The 18,636-nt window shown below is 38.8% G+C and overlaps 1 protein-coding gene and 2 pseudogenes across 2 annotated transcripts in view; 1 reads left to right on the top strand and 2 right to left on the bottom strand.

Moving 5' to 3' along the window:
* TRAM1 (translocation associated membrane protein 1) overlaps positions 1-6,350 on the top strand; it is a 37,090-nt gene extending 30,740 nt beyond the window's left edge. For both annotated transcript variants that reach the window (XM_032315561.1, XM_032315560.1), the window contains exon 11: positions 4,790-6,350. In XM_032315561.1, coding sequence (XP_032171452.1) covers positions 4,790-4,863 — 74 coding nt within the window. In that variant the 3' untranslated portion in view covers positions 4,864-6,350. The remainder of the gene's footprint in view (positions 1-4,789) is intronic.
* Positions 2,461-3,372, bottom strand: LOC116574774 (annotated as a pseudogene).
* A 1,096-nt stretch (positions 6,351-7,446) lies between the features above and the next one.
* LOC116574770 lies at positions 7,447-9,109 on the bottom strand (annotated as a pseudogene).
* Between the last annotated feature and the right edge of the window lie 9,527 nt (positions 9,110-18,636).

Raw genomic sequence — 18,636 nt, 5'->3', positions numbered from 1 at the left:
GTAATCTGGATGATTTTTATTTCATTTTCTTGCCAAACAGTCCTGGCTAGAACCTCCAAAACAATGTTGAGTAGAAGCGGAGAGAACAAACATTCCTATCTTGTTCCTGATATTATCAGGAAAGCGTGTAGTCCTTTACCATTACATATGATGTTGCCTGTGGGTTGCCTAAATGCCTTTTTATCAGCTTAAGGAGGTTCCCTTCTATTTCTAATTTATTAGTATTTTTTTCATGAAAGGATGTTAGATTTTGTCACTTGCTTTTTCTGCATCTACTGAAATCATCAAATGGTTTTTGTTCTTCATTTTATTGATATCATGTATTACTATTAATTGGTTTTTGAATGTTAACCCAACAGTGCATTCCTGGGATAAATCTCATTTGGTTATGGCATATAATCCTCTATAGATATTGTTTGATTTGGTTTGTTAGTATTTTATTGAGCATTTCTATATCTATATTCATAAAGGATATTGATGTGTATTTTTTAGTAATGTATTTATTTTCAAATGTAAAACCAGTCTTACATTTCTAGCTTAAATCCAAGTTGATGATAATACATAGCTTTTAGTAGATTGGTGTTTTCAGTATCTTTGTTAGGATTTTTGTACCTGTGTTCATATAAAAGATTGGCCTCTAATTAGCCTGGTTTTGTTTTTGTAATGTTCTTAGCACATCTTGGTGTCAGGGTTATGATAGCTTTATAAATAAAAGTATTGGGCAGTTTTATCCTTTGTGTGAAGTCAACATTCTTTTTTACTTAAATGCTTGAAGAATCTACCAGTGAGGCCATCTAACCTAGAATCTTCTCTGGAGGAGGCTATTTACCTATAGATTTACATTCTTTAATAGATAATAGGATTATTCAGGTTTTTATTCCTTATTGTGTCTCTTTTGGAAAATTGTATTTCTCAAGAATTTTCATTTCATCTAACTTGGCAAATGTATCAGTAAAATTATTCATAATATTCTTTTATTAATTTGTGTAGAATAGTAGTATTTTTTACTTCCTATGTTAGTGATTTATGCCCTTCCCCCACCCCCCCATTAGCCAAAAGCTAACATTTGTGGGCTTTTTTTTTTTTTTTTCTTAGTCATATCATTGATTTCTGTTCATGGTTCTTTGGGCTTGATTTGCTACTTTGCTATTTGTGGTTTACCTTCTTGAGATAGATCTTTACATCATTGATTTTCTGCCCATCTCGTGAATTACTTGCAATTAAAGGCAAGCTTTCCCTTTCAGCAGTGCTTTAATTGAATTTCACAAATTTTGATATCTTTTTCATTATCATTCACTCTAGGATATTATAATTCCAATCTGATTTCTTCTTTGATCCACAGATAGATCATTTATTAATACATTGTTTAATTTACAACTATGTGGACATTTTCTAGTTTTCTTTTTGTTACTGATTTCTAGCTTAATTCTGTTATGGCTAAAGAATATATTCTGAATGATTTCAGTTCTTTGGAATTTGTTGAGTCTTTCATTATGGCTCAGCATGTGTTCAGTTTTGGTAAATGTTCCATTTGGACTTCAAAAGAATGGGTTTTCTGAATTTCTTGGTTATTAGTTGTAATCAGGTCAGATTTGTTAGTTGTATTTTTCAATCTTTTATATCTTTACTGATTTGGTAGAAGGAGTTCTATTTGTTCAGTCAGTTATTGCAGGAGATACTGAACTTTTCCGTGTAGTTTACCAGCTTTTGCTTTAAATATTTTGAAGACGTATAAGTACATCAAAATTTAGGGTTATTATAAATTATGAATTTGTCCTCTTACTGAATGTCTGTCTTCATTTCTAGTAAATTTCTGTATTTACTATAGCTGCACCAACTTTCTTTTGGTAAGATGTTATGGTGCATCTTTTTCTTTATTTTTCTACTTTAAACCTTTCTTTGTCCTTAAATATAAATTTCATCTCTTGTCAGCAGCATATAATTGCATCTAATTATCTGACAATTATTGTCTTTGTTTTTAGGAATATGATTTTCTTTGTCTTTATCCTGTTCTCTGTCATACAGATCTTCCTGAATTTTGCTTGGCTTGACTTCTTTTATCATTTTTGGAAAATTCTTGACCCTAATCTCTTCAAATATTCTTCTACCCCATTCTCTCTCTCCTTTCCTTCTGGAACTCCAATATATGTGTTAAACCCTTTTTACCCTGTCCATGCTTTCTGCATTTTCATACCTTTTTTTCTGAGTTTTAATCTGTTTGTTTTTAATTTTTATTTATTTATTTGACAGAGAGAGAGATCACAAGTAGGCAGAGAAGCAGGCAGCGAGAGAGAAGGAAACAGGCTCCCTGCTGAGCAGAGGCAATGCTCTGCTGGGCTCAATCCCAGGACCCTGAGATCATGACCTGAGCCGAAGGCAGAGGCTTTAACACACTGAGCCACCCAGGCGCCCCCAATCTAAGTATTTTTTTTCTGGTTCACTGATTTCTTCTGTTGCACCTAATCTGCTATGAAATTCATTATTTAAGTCTATTTTCAGTTACTGTATTTTCCAGTTCTAGGATTAAATATTTAGTTCTTGTGAAATTCTCCATCTTTTCATTTATTTTTATTACTCATTTTATGAGTCCCTGTGTGATAACTCCAGATGTGGATCACCTGAGGACCTTTTTCTTTTCTTTTTTCTTCTTTTTCTCTTCAAAGGTAAACACCTTCTTTATGTGAGTTGAAGATAGGAGGGAGGAGGATTTATTTACCTTTTGGACCTTGATTTTCCTCAAATAGAGCTCCAGCTTCTTGCCCTCTAGCACATAGCCCTCTGCTCAGCCACACTGGCCTGGTCTTCAGGCAGTGTACTCAAGAAGCCTGCTCTTATGGAACTGCTGATTGTGGCTTGCTTTTTCCTTCCATTATGTTTCTTCCGAATTTTCTTTGATTCTTTTTTGTTTAAAATCTCTTCCTCCTTAGGTGTCAACTTAGCCCCCTTCTTAAGCCCAGAGGTAGTACATAGTGGAACTCATACCATAGTCAGGATGGCCTGCTGTCAATGAGCATGGTACCGTTCCTCACCAGGGTCTTGGTGTGGACTGCTCATTCACTGTTGGGTACTTTGTAGATAATATCAGTAATTCCTGTTTGCTTCTTCCAACACTCAGAGCCCCACGAGAAGTTCCCCACATCCAGCCTCAAGGCAGTGTACTTCTTATTACCTCCCCAGATTGGAACTGTGTGTATGGGGCAGAGCATCCCAGTTCAACCTTCTGCTTCTTGCGGAAGGGCTTCCTCTTGCCCCCGGTCTTGCAAGTTGTACCAGTTGTCCCAGCAGATGCCCATCACTTGGTGCTGGCTGAAAAGAGTGAAGATCTATTCCTAATATATTTTTTTCTCTCAGTTTTTAGTACCTTGGTCTTGCTTTCTGGGATGCCTGGTAGTTTTTTAATTGAATACTGGGTGTTTTATGTAAAAATGGGTATAGGTTTTAGTCGAGTTTATAGAAGCTCTGGATTGAATATGTGTAGATCATTCTGTCCTGTCAAAGCTGATCTGTTTCCAGATTACCCTCATTCCTAGAACATCAGCCATTTGTATAGTCTGTCTTCTCTGACAGACTCTGGATTCATATTTTTTCTTCTGTCATTATGAGACCAACCAAGTCTCTGTTTAGTTTTGCATTTGCATAGGAGTTGCTTTCTGTTTGATTCCTCTGAGTCTTGCTTTGTGCATGCACATTCAGTAATAGGCAGATGCCTTAAGGGAGAAATACAGAGCTGCCTTCGGTTTTTGTTTTTGGGTTTTTTTTCCCTTTAGACAGCCATTTTTGTATTCCAAATTTAATGGACATTTTTGGAGAGAGGGTTAGTCTAATAATAGTTACAGATCAGTTGATAGATACCTCCATCATAACTTGAAGAAGGCAACCATAGTATACTCATAAACATTAAAGTTATCCTAAACACTGACTTTATATCTTGTAAGGAAACATATCCCTAAGAACTTTGTTTACAGACAAATGTGAAAGGTTCTTTATTGCTACCAAAAGTACTGCTCTTAAGACTATTCTAAAATTCTTGTCATTTCTTTTTGGAATTTTCTCTTTTCTCTATCACTTTTTTCTGCTTTCAGTACTAATTGCTTTATGTTTTATTGAGATACAATTGACAGTTACTTTTTTAAAAATTTGCTACTTTTAGGGGAACCTGGGTGGCTCAGTTGGTTAAGCATCTGGCTGTGGGTTTCAGCTTAAGTCATGATCGTATGGTTGTGGGATCAAGGCCCATGTCGGCTCTGTGCTCAGTGCAAAGTCTGCTTCAGTTTCTCTCTCCCTCTCCCTTTCGCTCATACTCTTTCTCTCAAATAATTAAATCTTAAAAAAAAAAATTGCTACTGAACATGTGTTTAACATGTTACTGGGTTGGGTTTTTTTTGTTTTGTTTTGTTTTTATTATTATCAGGCTTTATGATTGGTTAAATACTGGTAAAGATTTATTACTGTGAAATAAGTTTTACCTGAGGGCATCCAGATCTTTATTGGGTTTTTAAATTTTCTTTTCTGAAGGTACTTTTGTGTATAAAGATGATTTTATTTGCATTTCTTTATAAAAGAGAGTAATACTGGGGCGCCTGGGTGGCTCAGTCGGTTAAGCATCTGCCTTCGGCTCAGGTCATGATCCCAGGGTCCTGGGATCAAGCCCTGCATCTGGCTCCTTGCTCAGAGGGGAGCCTGCTTCTCCCGCTCCCCCTGCTTGTGCTCTCTGTCTCTTTCAAATAAATGAATAAAATCTTTATTTTTAAATAAAGAGAGAGTAATACTGATTCTTTTCTCTTTTCAGAAAATGGTGTAAATGGAACAGTAACTTCAAATGGAGCAGACTCTCCCCGTAATAGAAAAGAGAAATCTTCATAATGAATTATAATCTAACTGATTAATGTCCCCAAAGAAATACGCTTTTTACTATATCTTTCAGCACTAGAGATTTTTTCTGTCCTTAAAAATACAGTTTGTGCTCTTTGATTCTTGCTATTGTACTGTTTCATGCATTTTTTTAAAGGGCATTTGAGGGAAGGTTGATTACTATGAGTGAGAAAAATATTTAGCTTAGACTAAGCTACCTGCCTTCAGAATAGTTTAGGGACCACCACCATATTTTATTTTGTTTTTTATCTTTGAACGTTTTTCTAATGATTTGGAGAGATAACTATTTACAGAAATTCTACATATCAGTGATAAAATTTCTTGCTCTCACCAATTTTTTATATTAGCAAGATGGCCTCTTCCAGCAAGGTCATATTTTTTTAAGTTATCTTTCAGGGTAATATGGAAATACTATAAAGTTGGAAGTCAAACTTTAATATGTTTTCAGTGTTCTCTAATTTTTAGGAATTTTTGTAGTCTTTACACCTGGGAAAAAAGATTTGTAAATTCACTAAAATAATTGTGTGCTTTATATTATAGGTAATGGTTGTTAATGTTACATCCCCATTTTAAAAAAAAATAGTATTGGTTACAATGTGTGGAGATTATTGCCATATATAGTGAATCAAAATACATGAACATAAAAGTACCTGTGAAGTAAAATCTTTCTTGTGCATTTTCAACACTTGTGAGCTGAAAATCAGAAAATTAAATATTTACTATAAAGAACCAAATCTGACTATAGCCCTTTTTGATATGTTTATTAATAATGATTCTTAATGGGGCTTGTTATAAGATCAATATGCACAGCATCTTAGAAAAATATTGTTTAACCTGCAAACCCTTTTTAAAAATAATGCCTATTTGATTTATATCTATAAAGAGAATGTTGGGTAATTATATTGGGAGAAACTGCATTAATCTTAAACTGAAAATTCAGTTGGCTAATCTTAGAAAAGACAGTGCTTTATGTTATAACTATAGCTTTGGTCCCACCTTTAATTGAGAAGCATTTATCTGTATAAAACATATTTTTGGATAAATATATATATATATTTGTATCTCTACAGAAAGGCTCTAAAAAACATTTGAGTAAAACATTTGGTTCCCTTTTCTATAATTATCCTTAAAAATTCTTATAGCTATATTTGGTTTTTTGTTGTCTTCACAGTACCTATACTGCTCCTTTTGGTGTTCGCATCTTGTTCTCCATTTCTCACTTTTGTCACCAGCTCATGTTTGTGCCATTTTTAGTATAAAAGTTGCAGGCTTGTTAGGTCTGCAGTTTAGTAAGTTGCCATGCTGCTAGAAAGTTGTGCTTTCTATTTCCAGCTGTTGACTTCCTGGAAAAAGTAGTAGCTCTCTGTAGCATCATGGAGTTTCAGTGGAACCAAATTTTTGCCATTAAAAACTGGCATTATATTGAACTATACATTGAGAAATAAATCAAAATAAAATTTTTACTTTCACAAGCTGTATCCTGAACGTTCTCTTTATTGTTAGCAAGTTTTTATGCTATCTTAGACGATATAATCTCATTAAAATGTACCATGTTTAAAGAGTATACCCTCGATAAACATTTAGAATAGCCTTTGCCAAAGAAGTGTTCTGCAAAAAAAGAGTATTAGTTTCATATAATATCTGAGAGCTACTGAGGGGGAAAACATGGTTAATCACCAAATGCATAGACTACTGAGTTAAATTTAAAAGGTGTTTCTTTACTATAGGACTGTTCAACCCTTTATATGCAAATAAGCTTCCTGATCCACTAAGAATGTTTACAGTAGGGATGTAATGTGCGGTATTTTTTGGGCTGTGGAAACTTCTTTATATGGAATTACTTAACAGCGTCATGATCTACACCATACCATACCATAGGTTTAGGAAAAGGAAAGAAAAAAGCCCTTTGTAGGTAGCTAAAATTTGATAGGCATGCATATAGTCCCAAGTAAAATTGTTAATTGTATAAACTCTAGATCCCCTCGCCCCAAATGCTCTCAGGAAAGTCTTTACTGGCCTCCAGATCGTGCAGTGTGTCACTGTCACCCAGTCTAAGGTCAGCTTTGAAGCCTGATGGCAAGCATGCAGGACCGTGACCCAGGACAGCTGTCAAATTCATTGAGTAACCTTGAACTAGTTGTTTTGCCATTTTGGGATTCAGTCTTTGCCTCTGTAAAAAGCCTTTTTGCTTGCCTTTTAGAGTATGGTTGTGGGTGGTCCAGGTGGACTATTTTGGAACAAAAGTATTAAGAGCATTCTTCTAAAATTCAGAAATTCTACACAGTCAAAATCAGAGCTAATCCTGAAGCAAAGCTTGTATAGATGAAGAAACGGGAAAGATGAATTTTTTGTTGCACATTTTGTTAGCAATAACCATTGACACCTTGTGTCTGCAAGGTGTTTCTAAATGTTTTCACTGAAAACTAGTTCTACTGCCTGTCTACATATGGACAAAAATATAAAATTGTTTTTAAGAAGTGATAATGAAATTGATCACCTGTTTGTACTTTTTTTCTCAATGTTATTCAAAGCATTGCCATTCATTTCTTCTTAACTCTCTTATAAGCACCAAATTTTAATATATAAGTAATTTGGGGGGAAATACCATCAAGAACTTCCCTCCAGAACAAAACAATGATATTCATGCCTCCAAACAACCGCATTTGAAGTCTACCAAATTAAAAACAAAAAGCCCACACACAAAGTAGCAAAAATAACATTCTAGGAGTTCCATGCATTTAGCAGCCTTTGCTTATGCTGTCTAATCATCCTTCAGCTGACTTTTTAAGTAAGTAACACCCTACCTCATCAAAATATACTTTTCCATTTGCATTTTTTAAATTAAAAATAATGATTAAAAAAGAAAACTTGAATTCACAACTGCCTTACTCATTTCAGTGTCATGTACAGCATATGAAGGTCAGGAGGGCCATTTGCAGCACACATGATTAGAGAATACTGGTCTTCAAGGTTCATTTTCCTTACAAACTGTAAAATACTAGCAATTCCAAGTGTGGCAGAAGAGGTGACATCTGAGAATCCTACCAGACAACGCAGGTGCTTAAGCTGTTCGTGGAATGACAGGGCTTCTGTCAAATTGACACAGTTATGCTGTGTAATGTTATTTCCCATCCTGTTAGAGTACTTTCACTGAGAGGTCAAGAATCAGTCTGAGAAATTCCCATGTGGAATCTTCTGGAAATGCAGAGAATGGAACTGCTGTCAGATCATTAATCACATAATCAAATTCTCTCCCTTCTTTGGCATATGTCTTCAGCACTGAAATGCAGTCTTCTATTAGGACCGGAGAGCAGTCTCCTTTAAGATTGTCTCAGGCATCGCCACATGTTTTTCACACGTATGTCTTACATCCATTGACCACCATTTGGTCAATCTCTACCATAGTAACCATCTTTGGTTTCAGTTTGACAATTTCACGTAATATGCCCCCATCTCCGTCCCCTAGAATCAGTGTGTCTTTGCCGCTGTAGTCTTTTTCACTGCCCATGATGGCCTGGGTATACCCAAATCACTCCACGAGATTAACTTCACCACCAAGGATGAGAATATTTCCAAATTACTTCGAGTGCAGAATTTCAACATTCTGATAAGGTGAATCTTCATCATACACCACTTCATCTACGTCATCCTCAACTAGGCAACAATTAGCAGTGGGCCAGTATCTGTCCATGGTCCCTCTAACTATGGGTGGTAATTGCTTCCCCTACCCGATTCTGTCCTCAGTTCTTACACTCTTTCTTCTACTTTGTTCAAAAGATATGTCAGCTTCTTGGCCTGGTGAATCACCATCATAACTCTGAAAGTCCAACACCACCAATCCATGTGGGTAAACTTTCAAATTGGCAAAGCTGCCCTTGTTGTCTATGTGGGCCGCTAAATAACCGTGGTCCTGCCAGCTGTGTAGACTGTCATTCCTTGCTCCTGGAAAATGGACCCAGAGGCCTTTTAGAATGGTCTCACCATCAGCTGTGATGCTGAGCATGAAGTTGAGCATGCTATGCCATGCCGCTGCCATACTGAGGTGAGGCCCTGTGCTGTGCCTGGGCAGGTGGCCGCGGGAGACTGGGAGGCTGCAGGACATGCCAGGCTGCAGCCCGTGGGGAGTGCCCACCTGTTTACATTTTTAAAGGAGTGGCTTCAGAAGTAATCCTGGGGGAATTTCTAGGGTAAAGCTTAAACAGATTGTTCTCTCCAGAGATCAACTTTGTTGTGCTAGCTGATTCAGTTAAGAGTCATCGACTATAAAAATTTCAGCACAAGACAGGTTTAGGAATTTCAAAGCAGACATTAACAAGTATTAGTCGGGAAAATGAAACACTAGTAACCCAGGTCACGAAGAGAGTGAATGCAGCTGGGCAAAGTCTCTAGGTGCTTTAGAAACCCTGGGCATACAGCTCAGTCCATTAAGATGCAATGAGGCAAGCAGATAAGTTCATAATAATAGTGCTGTTGATCTGGTTAGTGAGCACTTTTTTAAAGCTATTAGCCATCTACAAAAAGCGGTGGACCACCATGGCTTCGCTCTGTCTTGTGAAGACAGCAGAGAGCCTCATACTTCCAGATAGACTAGTCCTGGGTTTAAGCATGATTTGCTTTACGAAAAGCTCTACTAGGTATCTATATGCCACACATTTAACAGCTTTATCCAATACCATTAGGGCGAAGGCTAAGCCAATTTGTCTAGCCTAACTATTTTTAGTGAAAACACTGTGTTTGCTTAAGGCTGAAATCAAACATTTCAGGTGTCCTGAAAACAAGCACATCAGAAAAAAAATATTAAGAGGTTTAGGTCCATCACATAGTCTAAATCATGACTATGCGTAACTCTGAGGGTAAAGGAGTGAAAGCAAAAAGCATATTCTCTTTTGAAGATTCAACCAATTCAAGTGATTTCTTGATTTCTGTTGTTGATTTCTGTTAACATTAATGGGCACAAAATGGTAAGACTAGCAGACCAGGGTCCAAATCTTGGCTCCTCTACTGATAATTCTCTGTAATCTAATGTCTGTGACTCAGTTTCCTGAGATACGTAATAGCACCTATCCCACAAGGTAGTTCTACAAACTGAGATAACGCACATAAATTGTGCATAGCCCCATTTCTAATGCTCACTAAATGTTACCTGTCAGCTCCTAAGGTTGTGACAAACACAGGGAAGTAATGGCTAATAGTGTTAGGTAATTTCAGTTGACTACTTCTCCATATATGATCCATTATACAAGATATTGAACATTCATGCTCTATCTAAGGCAAGTACAGTGTTCCATGGTTGTTATCTTGAGTAGGCAGGCCAATAAACTTCCATGAAATGTTCAAGCCAACATTATAGCCATTTGATCCTTGCAAGACTGCAAACATGCTTATCTAGCACAAAAGTTCATAAATCAAACATCCAAGTCTATACTGAATCATTTTTACTTAGGTGATCCAATAATTATAAAAGCAACAAATAGTATGTATAGTTTCTAAATAATGATTTTTAAAAATCCGATACCTAGGGTTTATGATACCGTAGTTTCATTTAGTTGGTGTATACAACATCTAGAGAATTTTAAGTTGCTTGGAATTCCCTTACCTTTTAATAGGAAGAATCAAACTCCATCAGATGAATGAGAATATTTACCTAGGATAAGAAAAGTATGTATTACAAGCAATGTTTATCAATATACTTGAACTAATCTTATAAAATGTCCTACGAATCCAGTTCTGTAAATGGACTGGAAGGATGGCTGTCAGAGTGTGTGTGGGATATACACAAAAGTGTGGATAATGCATGAAATAGACTAAAATCTAAAGACCAAGTTCCTTTTTCTGTTGTCTACTTGCTGATTGACTTCTAAACTAATCCCTTTTTCCTTCATCAAATATGAGAAACTATAATAAAACCTTTTTATGAGAACGATTAGAGAATAATTTTTTAAATTCAATTTTACCAGGCTAATTTAGGTTAGTAGTGACCTCTTGACCAATTAGAATGGTCCTTATCTCTTTCTTGCTGATTTCATTCACAACAAACAAAACAATAAGATGCAGGTCATTTGTTACATAGATCGGAAAGGGAAAATGTCTATACTATACATAATAAGTACATGAAGAATGAAAAATTAAGTGTAGTTTTTAAAAGTGAATTCCATGGCTAAAATTAACAACACAGGAAACAACAGATGTTGGCAAGGATGGGGAGAAAGAGGAGCCCTCTTGCCTTTTTGGTGGGAATGCAAACTGGTGCAGCCACTCTGCAAAACAGTATGGAGGTTCCTCAAAAAGTTAAAAAAAGAAGTATCCCATGAGCCAGCAATTGCACAACTAGATATATACCCAAAAGGTACACAAATACTGATTTGAAGGGATACGTGCACCCCGATGTTACAACCCAACATTATCAACAATAGCCAAATCATGGTACCAGCCCAAATGTCCATCGACTGATGAATAAAAGAAGATGTGGTATATAAACACAACAGAATATTACTCAGCCATCAAAAAGAATGAAATCTTGCCATTTGCAATGACTTAGGTGGAGCTACAGTGTATTGTGCTAAACAAAATAAATCACTGAAAGAAAAATATCACACGATTTCACTCAACTGTGGAATTTAAGAAACAATAGAGATGAACCTATGGGAAGGGGGAGAGTAGAGAAAGAGAAGGAAACAAGCCATAAGACTCTCTTAACAATAGAGAACACACTGAGGGTTTATGGAAGGAGGTGGGTGGGGGACAGGCTAAATGGGTGGCAGGGATTAAAGAAAACACTTGTCATGATGAACACTGGGTGTTGTATGTAAGTGATGAATCACTGAATTCTACTCCTGAAATGAATATTGAGCTGTATATTAGAATTTAAATAAAACTTTAAAGAAAAAAAGAAGGTAAATTCCATTCTGTAGGATTAAGGTCTAGAAAACTACTAGGAGTGTTAGAAGACTGGTAATATACCTAAATCCTAATACACGTGGGAAGCTTTGAAAAACTTGAAAGAAAATAAGCAAGGCTTGGGGTGCCTGTGTGGCATATAGTTAGTTGAGCGACTGGCTCTTGGATTTGGCTCAGGTCTATGACCTCAGGGTGGAGGAATCAAACCCCACTTCAGGCTCTGCACTCGGTATGGGGTCTGCTGAAGACTCTCTCTCCCTCTCCCTCTGCCTCTCCCCACCACCCCACCACTCACCCCACCCCGCACACACTCAACTTTCTCTCAAATAAATAAATAAGTCTGAAGAAGAAAGAAGAAGCAGAAGCAGAAGCAGCAGCAGCAAAGCTTGGCTCAAACTTATCTTCAGAAGAACTAACATAACTGCACTCAGTGAGTAGAAAGCCCCTGTTCACATCTACAAGTCATTTCTCTGTTGATATTATGATACCCTGGGGCAACTCTGCTACCGCCCAGACACAACGGTACTGCAGAGTGAGATGGAGATAGGGAGACAGTCATTCAGCAAGAATTCTCTTCCTGCAAAGAAATACTCCACAGTGATTCTCATTGAAATTTATGGAGCCCATCTCTAAACACTGGCCATTATACAGACAGTGCAGGCTCATCTCCTCTATGCTTCTAATATAGAGCATCTTAATTTTGTATAGCCTGTGGGGTGTTGTTGTTGTTGTTGTTGTTGTTTTAATGAACACTGAAACAATAAAGAATTTCGAAAGCAAAGCCATCTTGTGGACCGTAGCTTTAGGTTTAAGTAATCACTGCTTTCCTTGTTTTACTGTATTTTGATGAGAGCCAACATTCTGATTACAGTCCAGCATCTCTGGTCCGGCAGGCGGTACCAATCACACCCCATTATATATGGATGCAGAGTAAGTGCCCGTTAGGGGCTGCGGCAATCACCACCCTAATTTTCCGCTCACGCTCCATCCACGTCAGCGCTCTTGTCTCCAGAGGTAAGAGCAGCTGTACTCTCTGTACTCATTAACCCAGCCGCCCTTGACATTTGTTCCTTTTTTTTTTTTTAAACCTAATGTCGCAAATTCTCTGTGAAAGAAAAGACTCTCCGCCTGTGATTTTTTTTTTTTTTGCATTGATTATTTCAGCTGTTTTTCGGGATCTGCCTTTGCATCTAAAAAAGTACTCTTGTATTTCACACATTGAGGTTCAAAATTCTGAACAGAAGACCTGCCTGTGACCGTGATTTGATGCAATAGGATGGCCCGTGGCGGGCACTGAGGGGAATGGTGGCCCAGAGAGCTTCACTCATTGATCTGAATTTGGCTTGAAAAGCGTTTGACATTTGTTTCTTCTTGATGTTACCAACTGCCTAAAAACCTGAAGCAAACAATTATGTAGGATATTTTAGCCTTAGTGATTTTCATTTCCCAGAAGCTTAGTTTTGATGGGTTCCTACCCTGCTCTGACTCTCTTTTAGCTCTGCAAATGTCTGTTTTTGAGAGACTAGCTTATATTAATTACACTGTGTATGTTGCCTGTATGCAGCAGGGTTCTGGTGGCTAGGGTCTTGCATCTGAAATGGAAGAAATGGGGAAAAGATGTTTGAATTTTTATATCCTCATATAGCAAAGGAACGGCCTCTCCTACCTCAGTCCCATAAACACCCTCCCAAAGCTCATTATTTATCCTCCACAATCTTTTTTTCTATACATAAGGCACAATAATATTGCACCTTATTGATTCCAAAATGTACTCACCCCAAACTTTAGCATCTCTGGTTTAAGAGTGGGGTTTTTCAATCAGTGGCCTGTCAGTTTCTAGCATTTTTCTTAGGGTACAGAAAATAAGGGTTTAAGAAACCTGGTGAATCCTTCGATTGTATGAAATTCAGTAAAAATTGGTAGCCTCTACTGAAGTCTTACCACGTCCCAATTATTATTTTAAGTGCTCTCCCATCTCATTTTGGCCCTCCACAGAAACCCTATGAACAGGGACCGTTCTTCGCCCCGATTTATAGAAACTGCATCAAGGAAAGATGAAGTGACATAGTAAGCCACAAAGCCAGGCTTTGAACACAGGTGTGTCTGATCATGCGCCTGTTCGCCGCTAGGTCTCACCACACACCTTCTCCTCCAGCCAAGCCTGCCCTCGGAAGAGGATCATTTGATTTGATCTCCACTGTTCTTCCTTCCGAGGAGTTTTGCAAAGATAAAGTTCTAAATATAGAACACTCATCATGTAAAGTCAAATAGTGTAGGAATTATTTTAATTTATTTAATAACACTAATAGACTTTTTTCTGGATATTACAGGGATACGAAAATTCCTAGAACACAGTCCCTGCCGTCAAGGATTCACAGTCTAATGTGAGGGGCAGATATCCCAGACCATAGTATCAACCATGGGGAGAGTTCTAGAGCAGGGGTGAGTACCGGGGACCTCCAGTATGAGGTACCTCAGGTATAATGCTAAACTTGAGCCAGACTCTCTGGTTGCTGAGAGAAGGATCCCCTGAGGAACTGACCTTGAGACTGAGTTTTGAATCATGAGAATTGACGTCGGGCTTCACACACAGTGTCAGAGGATGAATGAATGAGTGAGCGAATGATTCAATCAATCACTGAAAAAAGAAATCAACTATGGCTTGGAAGAAACTGAGCCTGCAACTTGGGGACAAGGATGTGTAAAGAACAGTCAACGAAAGACAGCCTCGACTCCCATGTAGACAGCAGGTGCAGGACGCCTCCCAGCTCAGGGGAAGAGGTTGTGAGGCAGTTTTGCAGGCCCAGACCACCCCCTACCATGGCCTGCAGAAGATCCTATTGAAAAAGTGCAGGTGAGGGTGGTGGGGGGTGCCAGTACCTTGCCTCCAGCCCTCCCCTCACTGGGCACTGGGTGCGGGCATCCCAGGACTGCTGTGCATGAGGCCCCAACGCGGCGCAGGTTGGGCAGACATTCTGAGAAAAAGACACCTTTTTTTCAGGTCCTGGTTTCAGCTTTAAGTACTAATATGTCAGCTTTTATGAGTGCAAGTGGTTTTTTTTTTTTTTTAAGATTTCATTTATTTAGGGGCGCCTGGGTGGCTCAGGTGGTTAAGCTACTGCCTTCAGCTCAGGTCATGATCCCAGAGTCCTGGGATCAATCCCCTGTGTCGGGCTCCTTGCTCAGCAGGAAGCCTTCTTCTCCCTCTCCCTCTGCCTGCTACTTCACCTGCTTGTGCGCTCTCTCTCTCTCTGTCAAATAAATAAATTAAATTTTTAAATATTTTATTTATTTAATTTATTTATTTGAGAGAGGCAGTGCAAGTAGGGGGTGGGGAGGACTGCAGGGAGGGACAGAGCGAGAGGGAGAAGCAGACTCTCCACTTAGCAGGGAGCCTGATGCTGGGCTGGATCGCAGGACCCCGGGACCATGACCTGAGCTGAAAGCAGACGCTTACCCAACTGAGCCACCCAGGAGTCCTGCAAGTGATTTTTTATGACCTACAAGGCCTCCCTGAGATCATCTCCATGGCAGGAAAAAAAAAAAAGGGCTCACGGAGTGGAGTTTGAAGGAACAATGAAACAGATAAAATGAAGTCTCTTCATGTTTCCACCCTACCAAACCCAATTCATTGAATGAAGAGATTACGAGACCGTGACCTGAGCCGAAGGCAGAGGCTTTAACCCATGGAGCCACCCAGGTGCCCCTTGCAAGCTCTGATTTAAATCAGAGTAGAGAGCTACCCGAAATCAGCTACAAGGGGTCTGCTCTCTGGCTCTCGAACAATCAGCTGAAAATAATTCACAGCCCCCTCCTCTTTTAAGCCAGTGTTACTGGAACTACAACCCAGGGACCAGTTCCTGTTCCATTCTGCAAATTGTCTGTAACCCAGCCTGCAGTGAGGTAAGCACAGAAACAAAGTGAGCATTTAGAACTTTTATGGCAATTTGGCAGAATAGTTTTATGTCTGCTGAATTGAAAGAAAGAAAGAGAGAGAGAGAAGGAGGGAGAAAGGGAGGGAAGGAGGAAGGAAGGAAGGAAGGAAAGAAGGCAAAAAAGAAAGAAAGAAGGAATTGAGCTTGTGTTCTGTATGCCTTTGGAGGTTTTTTAAATTGAATTTTCTGTTTATTTTATTTTATTTTTGTAAAATGGATTTAAGACAAAGCCAGTCCTTTCACACAGGTGTTCTGAGACTCCTTGTTCAGCGCCGCTCAGGGGGCCTCAAGGGCACTCCACTCACAAGAACAAGCAGCTCAATGCACGACAGCTCTCGAAAGATCCAGAAACACTACCAACAAGTCAGGACCCACCCTGTAGACTTTCTCATTCAAAACAGACCTCTTGGCCAGATTGCTGGCACCTTTCCAGATTTCTGCCAGAAGGAAGCACAGATAAGGAAGCTACACTCCCCTCAAAAAACCAGATTGATCCAGAAAGATGCCACCTCATTTCTCATAAAGCCCACAAAAATGTGAGCTGGCCAAACAGAGGCACAGAGACTGTTACCAGTGATGTCTTCAGAGCAAAATGTCACTTCTCTTCTTCTGACTTTAAAGGAGGTAGAAGAGTCTTGAGTCCCGATAGTCACAGAGCCTGTGACAGAAATCCCCCAATGGCCACAACCATATCATCAGTTAAATAAAATCAGGTATGACGGGTACAAAACCAGCCCATTAGGGTTGCCACATTCTGCTATACCGTTGTTCCTGTAGCGACTAAAAGAGGCGAGGTCTGCTGTGAGACTGATTTTAGCCATCGAGATGCCACAACATCCCCAATGGGATGCTTTTTTACAGCTCGGGTCTAAGGATACACTCATTGAGCCAGTCCTTCGGCAATCACAGACAATTGAGACTAATGTGTCCTTAGCAAACATCGCCAGGCTCCCGTTATTTGTATTCTTAGCTGTACTCAGATGTCTTTAGTTGGTGTCTTTCATTAGACTAAATGAGTTGGAGTTTTACAAGCAGAAAAAAATATCTTCCCATATCTTCTGTAATTTTCCCACATGTCTATTACGTTCTGTGCCTAGTAGGCTCTGAGTAAATGTTGACTAACCCGTTAATAAAATGATGTAAATCAAACAGCAGGTTTCCTTTTTTTTTTCACTTTCAGCGCATTTCTTTTCTTTGTTGGTGTACTGTTTTATTCAAAGCTCCACGAATTTGATTTAAATTTTTAGAAATAGAGGAACAGAGAAAAAAATAATGCAAACTTAGGTCATTTGGATCCTGTGTACTCACCTATCACACCCCACTGCAGAACTTGGGAACTGTGTATCCATGCCTAATTAGCTCCGGTAAAATCCAAGCTACCTCACCCATTGAGGAAGCTTTCAACTGATGTGACTTCTTGAAGGGAAATTAAGAAACAGAGACCTAAAGTGCTTTTCTTTTCTTTTCTGTTCCCTTTTCTTACCTCTTCTTGAATTTCCCAAAAATTATGTAAAAGGCTCAGATGGAAACTGAATGTGCTCTTTCTTGTAGTGGTGAAGTCAGCCACAACATCCCATGAACAAGGGCCTAGAGGTGAGGGAACCTGGAAGACATGAGGGTGGCAAGGCCAAGGAAGAGAGAGCCTAAGCCCAATCTATGAAAGCAAACCTCAGGCTGTCACTGTAGATACAGGCTCCATTAGGAGAATCAGCAGCACCTAGGGCATAGAAATTCTGTTGCATTCTTCCCTCATCATCTCTTTATCTCCTTCTTTCCTGCATTCACTCATTCCATCCCCAACTTTGCATAGCCAACCCACTTCCCTTCTCATAGAGAAAAGAGAGGAACTTGCTTGACTGGGGGTGGTGGGGGTGGGAAGTGGCCCAAATTATATTTTGAAAGGAGGGTTCCATTTTCGTATGTTTCCCCATAGCCTCTCTGATTTCCCTGCAAGTGGAGCCAACAATTCCTTTGAGAAAGACCCAAAACTTTTCAAATACAGTAAGTCTCAAACTCCCCAGATAAGATTGCATCTATGCTAACTAAACCCTTTGAGAATTACAAGCTGTGTGGTTTTTTTTTTAAAGATTTTATTCATTTATTTGACAGACAGAGATCACAAGTAGGCAGAGAGAAAGGAGGGGAAGTAGGCTCCCTGCTGAGCAGAGAGCCCGATGCAGGGCTTGATCCCAGGACCCTGAGATCATGACCTGAGCCAAAGGCAGAGGCTTAACTCACTGAGCCACCCAGGCACCCCACAAGCTGTGTTTTTGAATCTTATTACAGACTTTTTCAGAAAAGACCTATTTGATTATGCCACTGTAAGGCCATCTGGTAATAATATTGTTCACATAGAACAATACCGTTCATATAGAAACATTATTGTTCATAGGACAATTGTGTTCTATGTGAGCACAAGCCATAATAGAGAAGGTAAAGATAGAGAAAGAACTGCAAAAAATATGATCAAATAAGCAGAGGCCTGAGTCTCTAGAATCTTGTCCTTTTTCAAATGACCTTAAGAAAGCTGAAAATTAGGCAACAGGGGGAAATAAAAGAGAAAAAACGCTTTGCCTGTTCCTTCCTATTTCCTTTGTTTGGTTTTCTGAGAAATGTGTTTTGTAGCATAATTTTGGCATATTTGCTATTGGCAGAAGCTCATAGAATAATTCCTTCATTAGTGTGCACAGTTTGGTTCAACAATTCATTTTGAAGTCAGAACTTCACTACCTGTAAAGGAATCACATAGGCTATATTAGGATATTTCCTAGGATTTCAGAATGGGATTTTGTTTTTTTTTAATCAAGACACAAAGGGAAGGAAGGACACAGAGAAAGAAACCTGGGGGAAAAAATTAAGAGCCAGCTCTGAAAGGGAACAAACCATTTAATTCCTGCTAAGGTGAAGCCCAGTTACTTGCACAGCAATGTGT

The sequence above is a fragment of the Mustela erminea genome, chromosome 16, assembly GCF_009829155.1.
Source record: "Mustela erminea isolate mMusErm1 chromosome 16, mMusErm1.Pri, whole genome shotgun sequence".
Lineage (NCBI taxonomy): Eukaryota > Metazoa > Chordata > Mammalia > Carnivora > Mustelidae > Mustela > Mustela erminea.
Note: the sequence above shows the minus strand (reverse complement) of the source record. Positions and strands in the feature narration are given on the sequence as shown.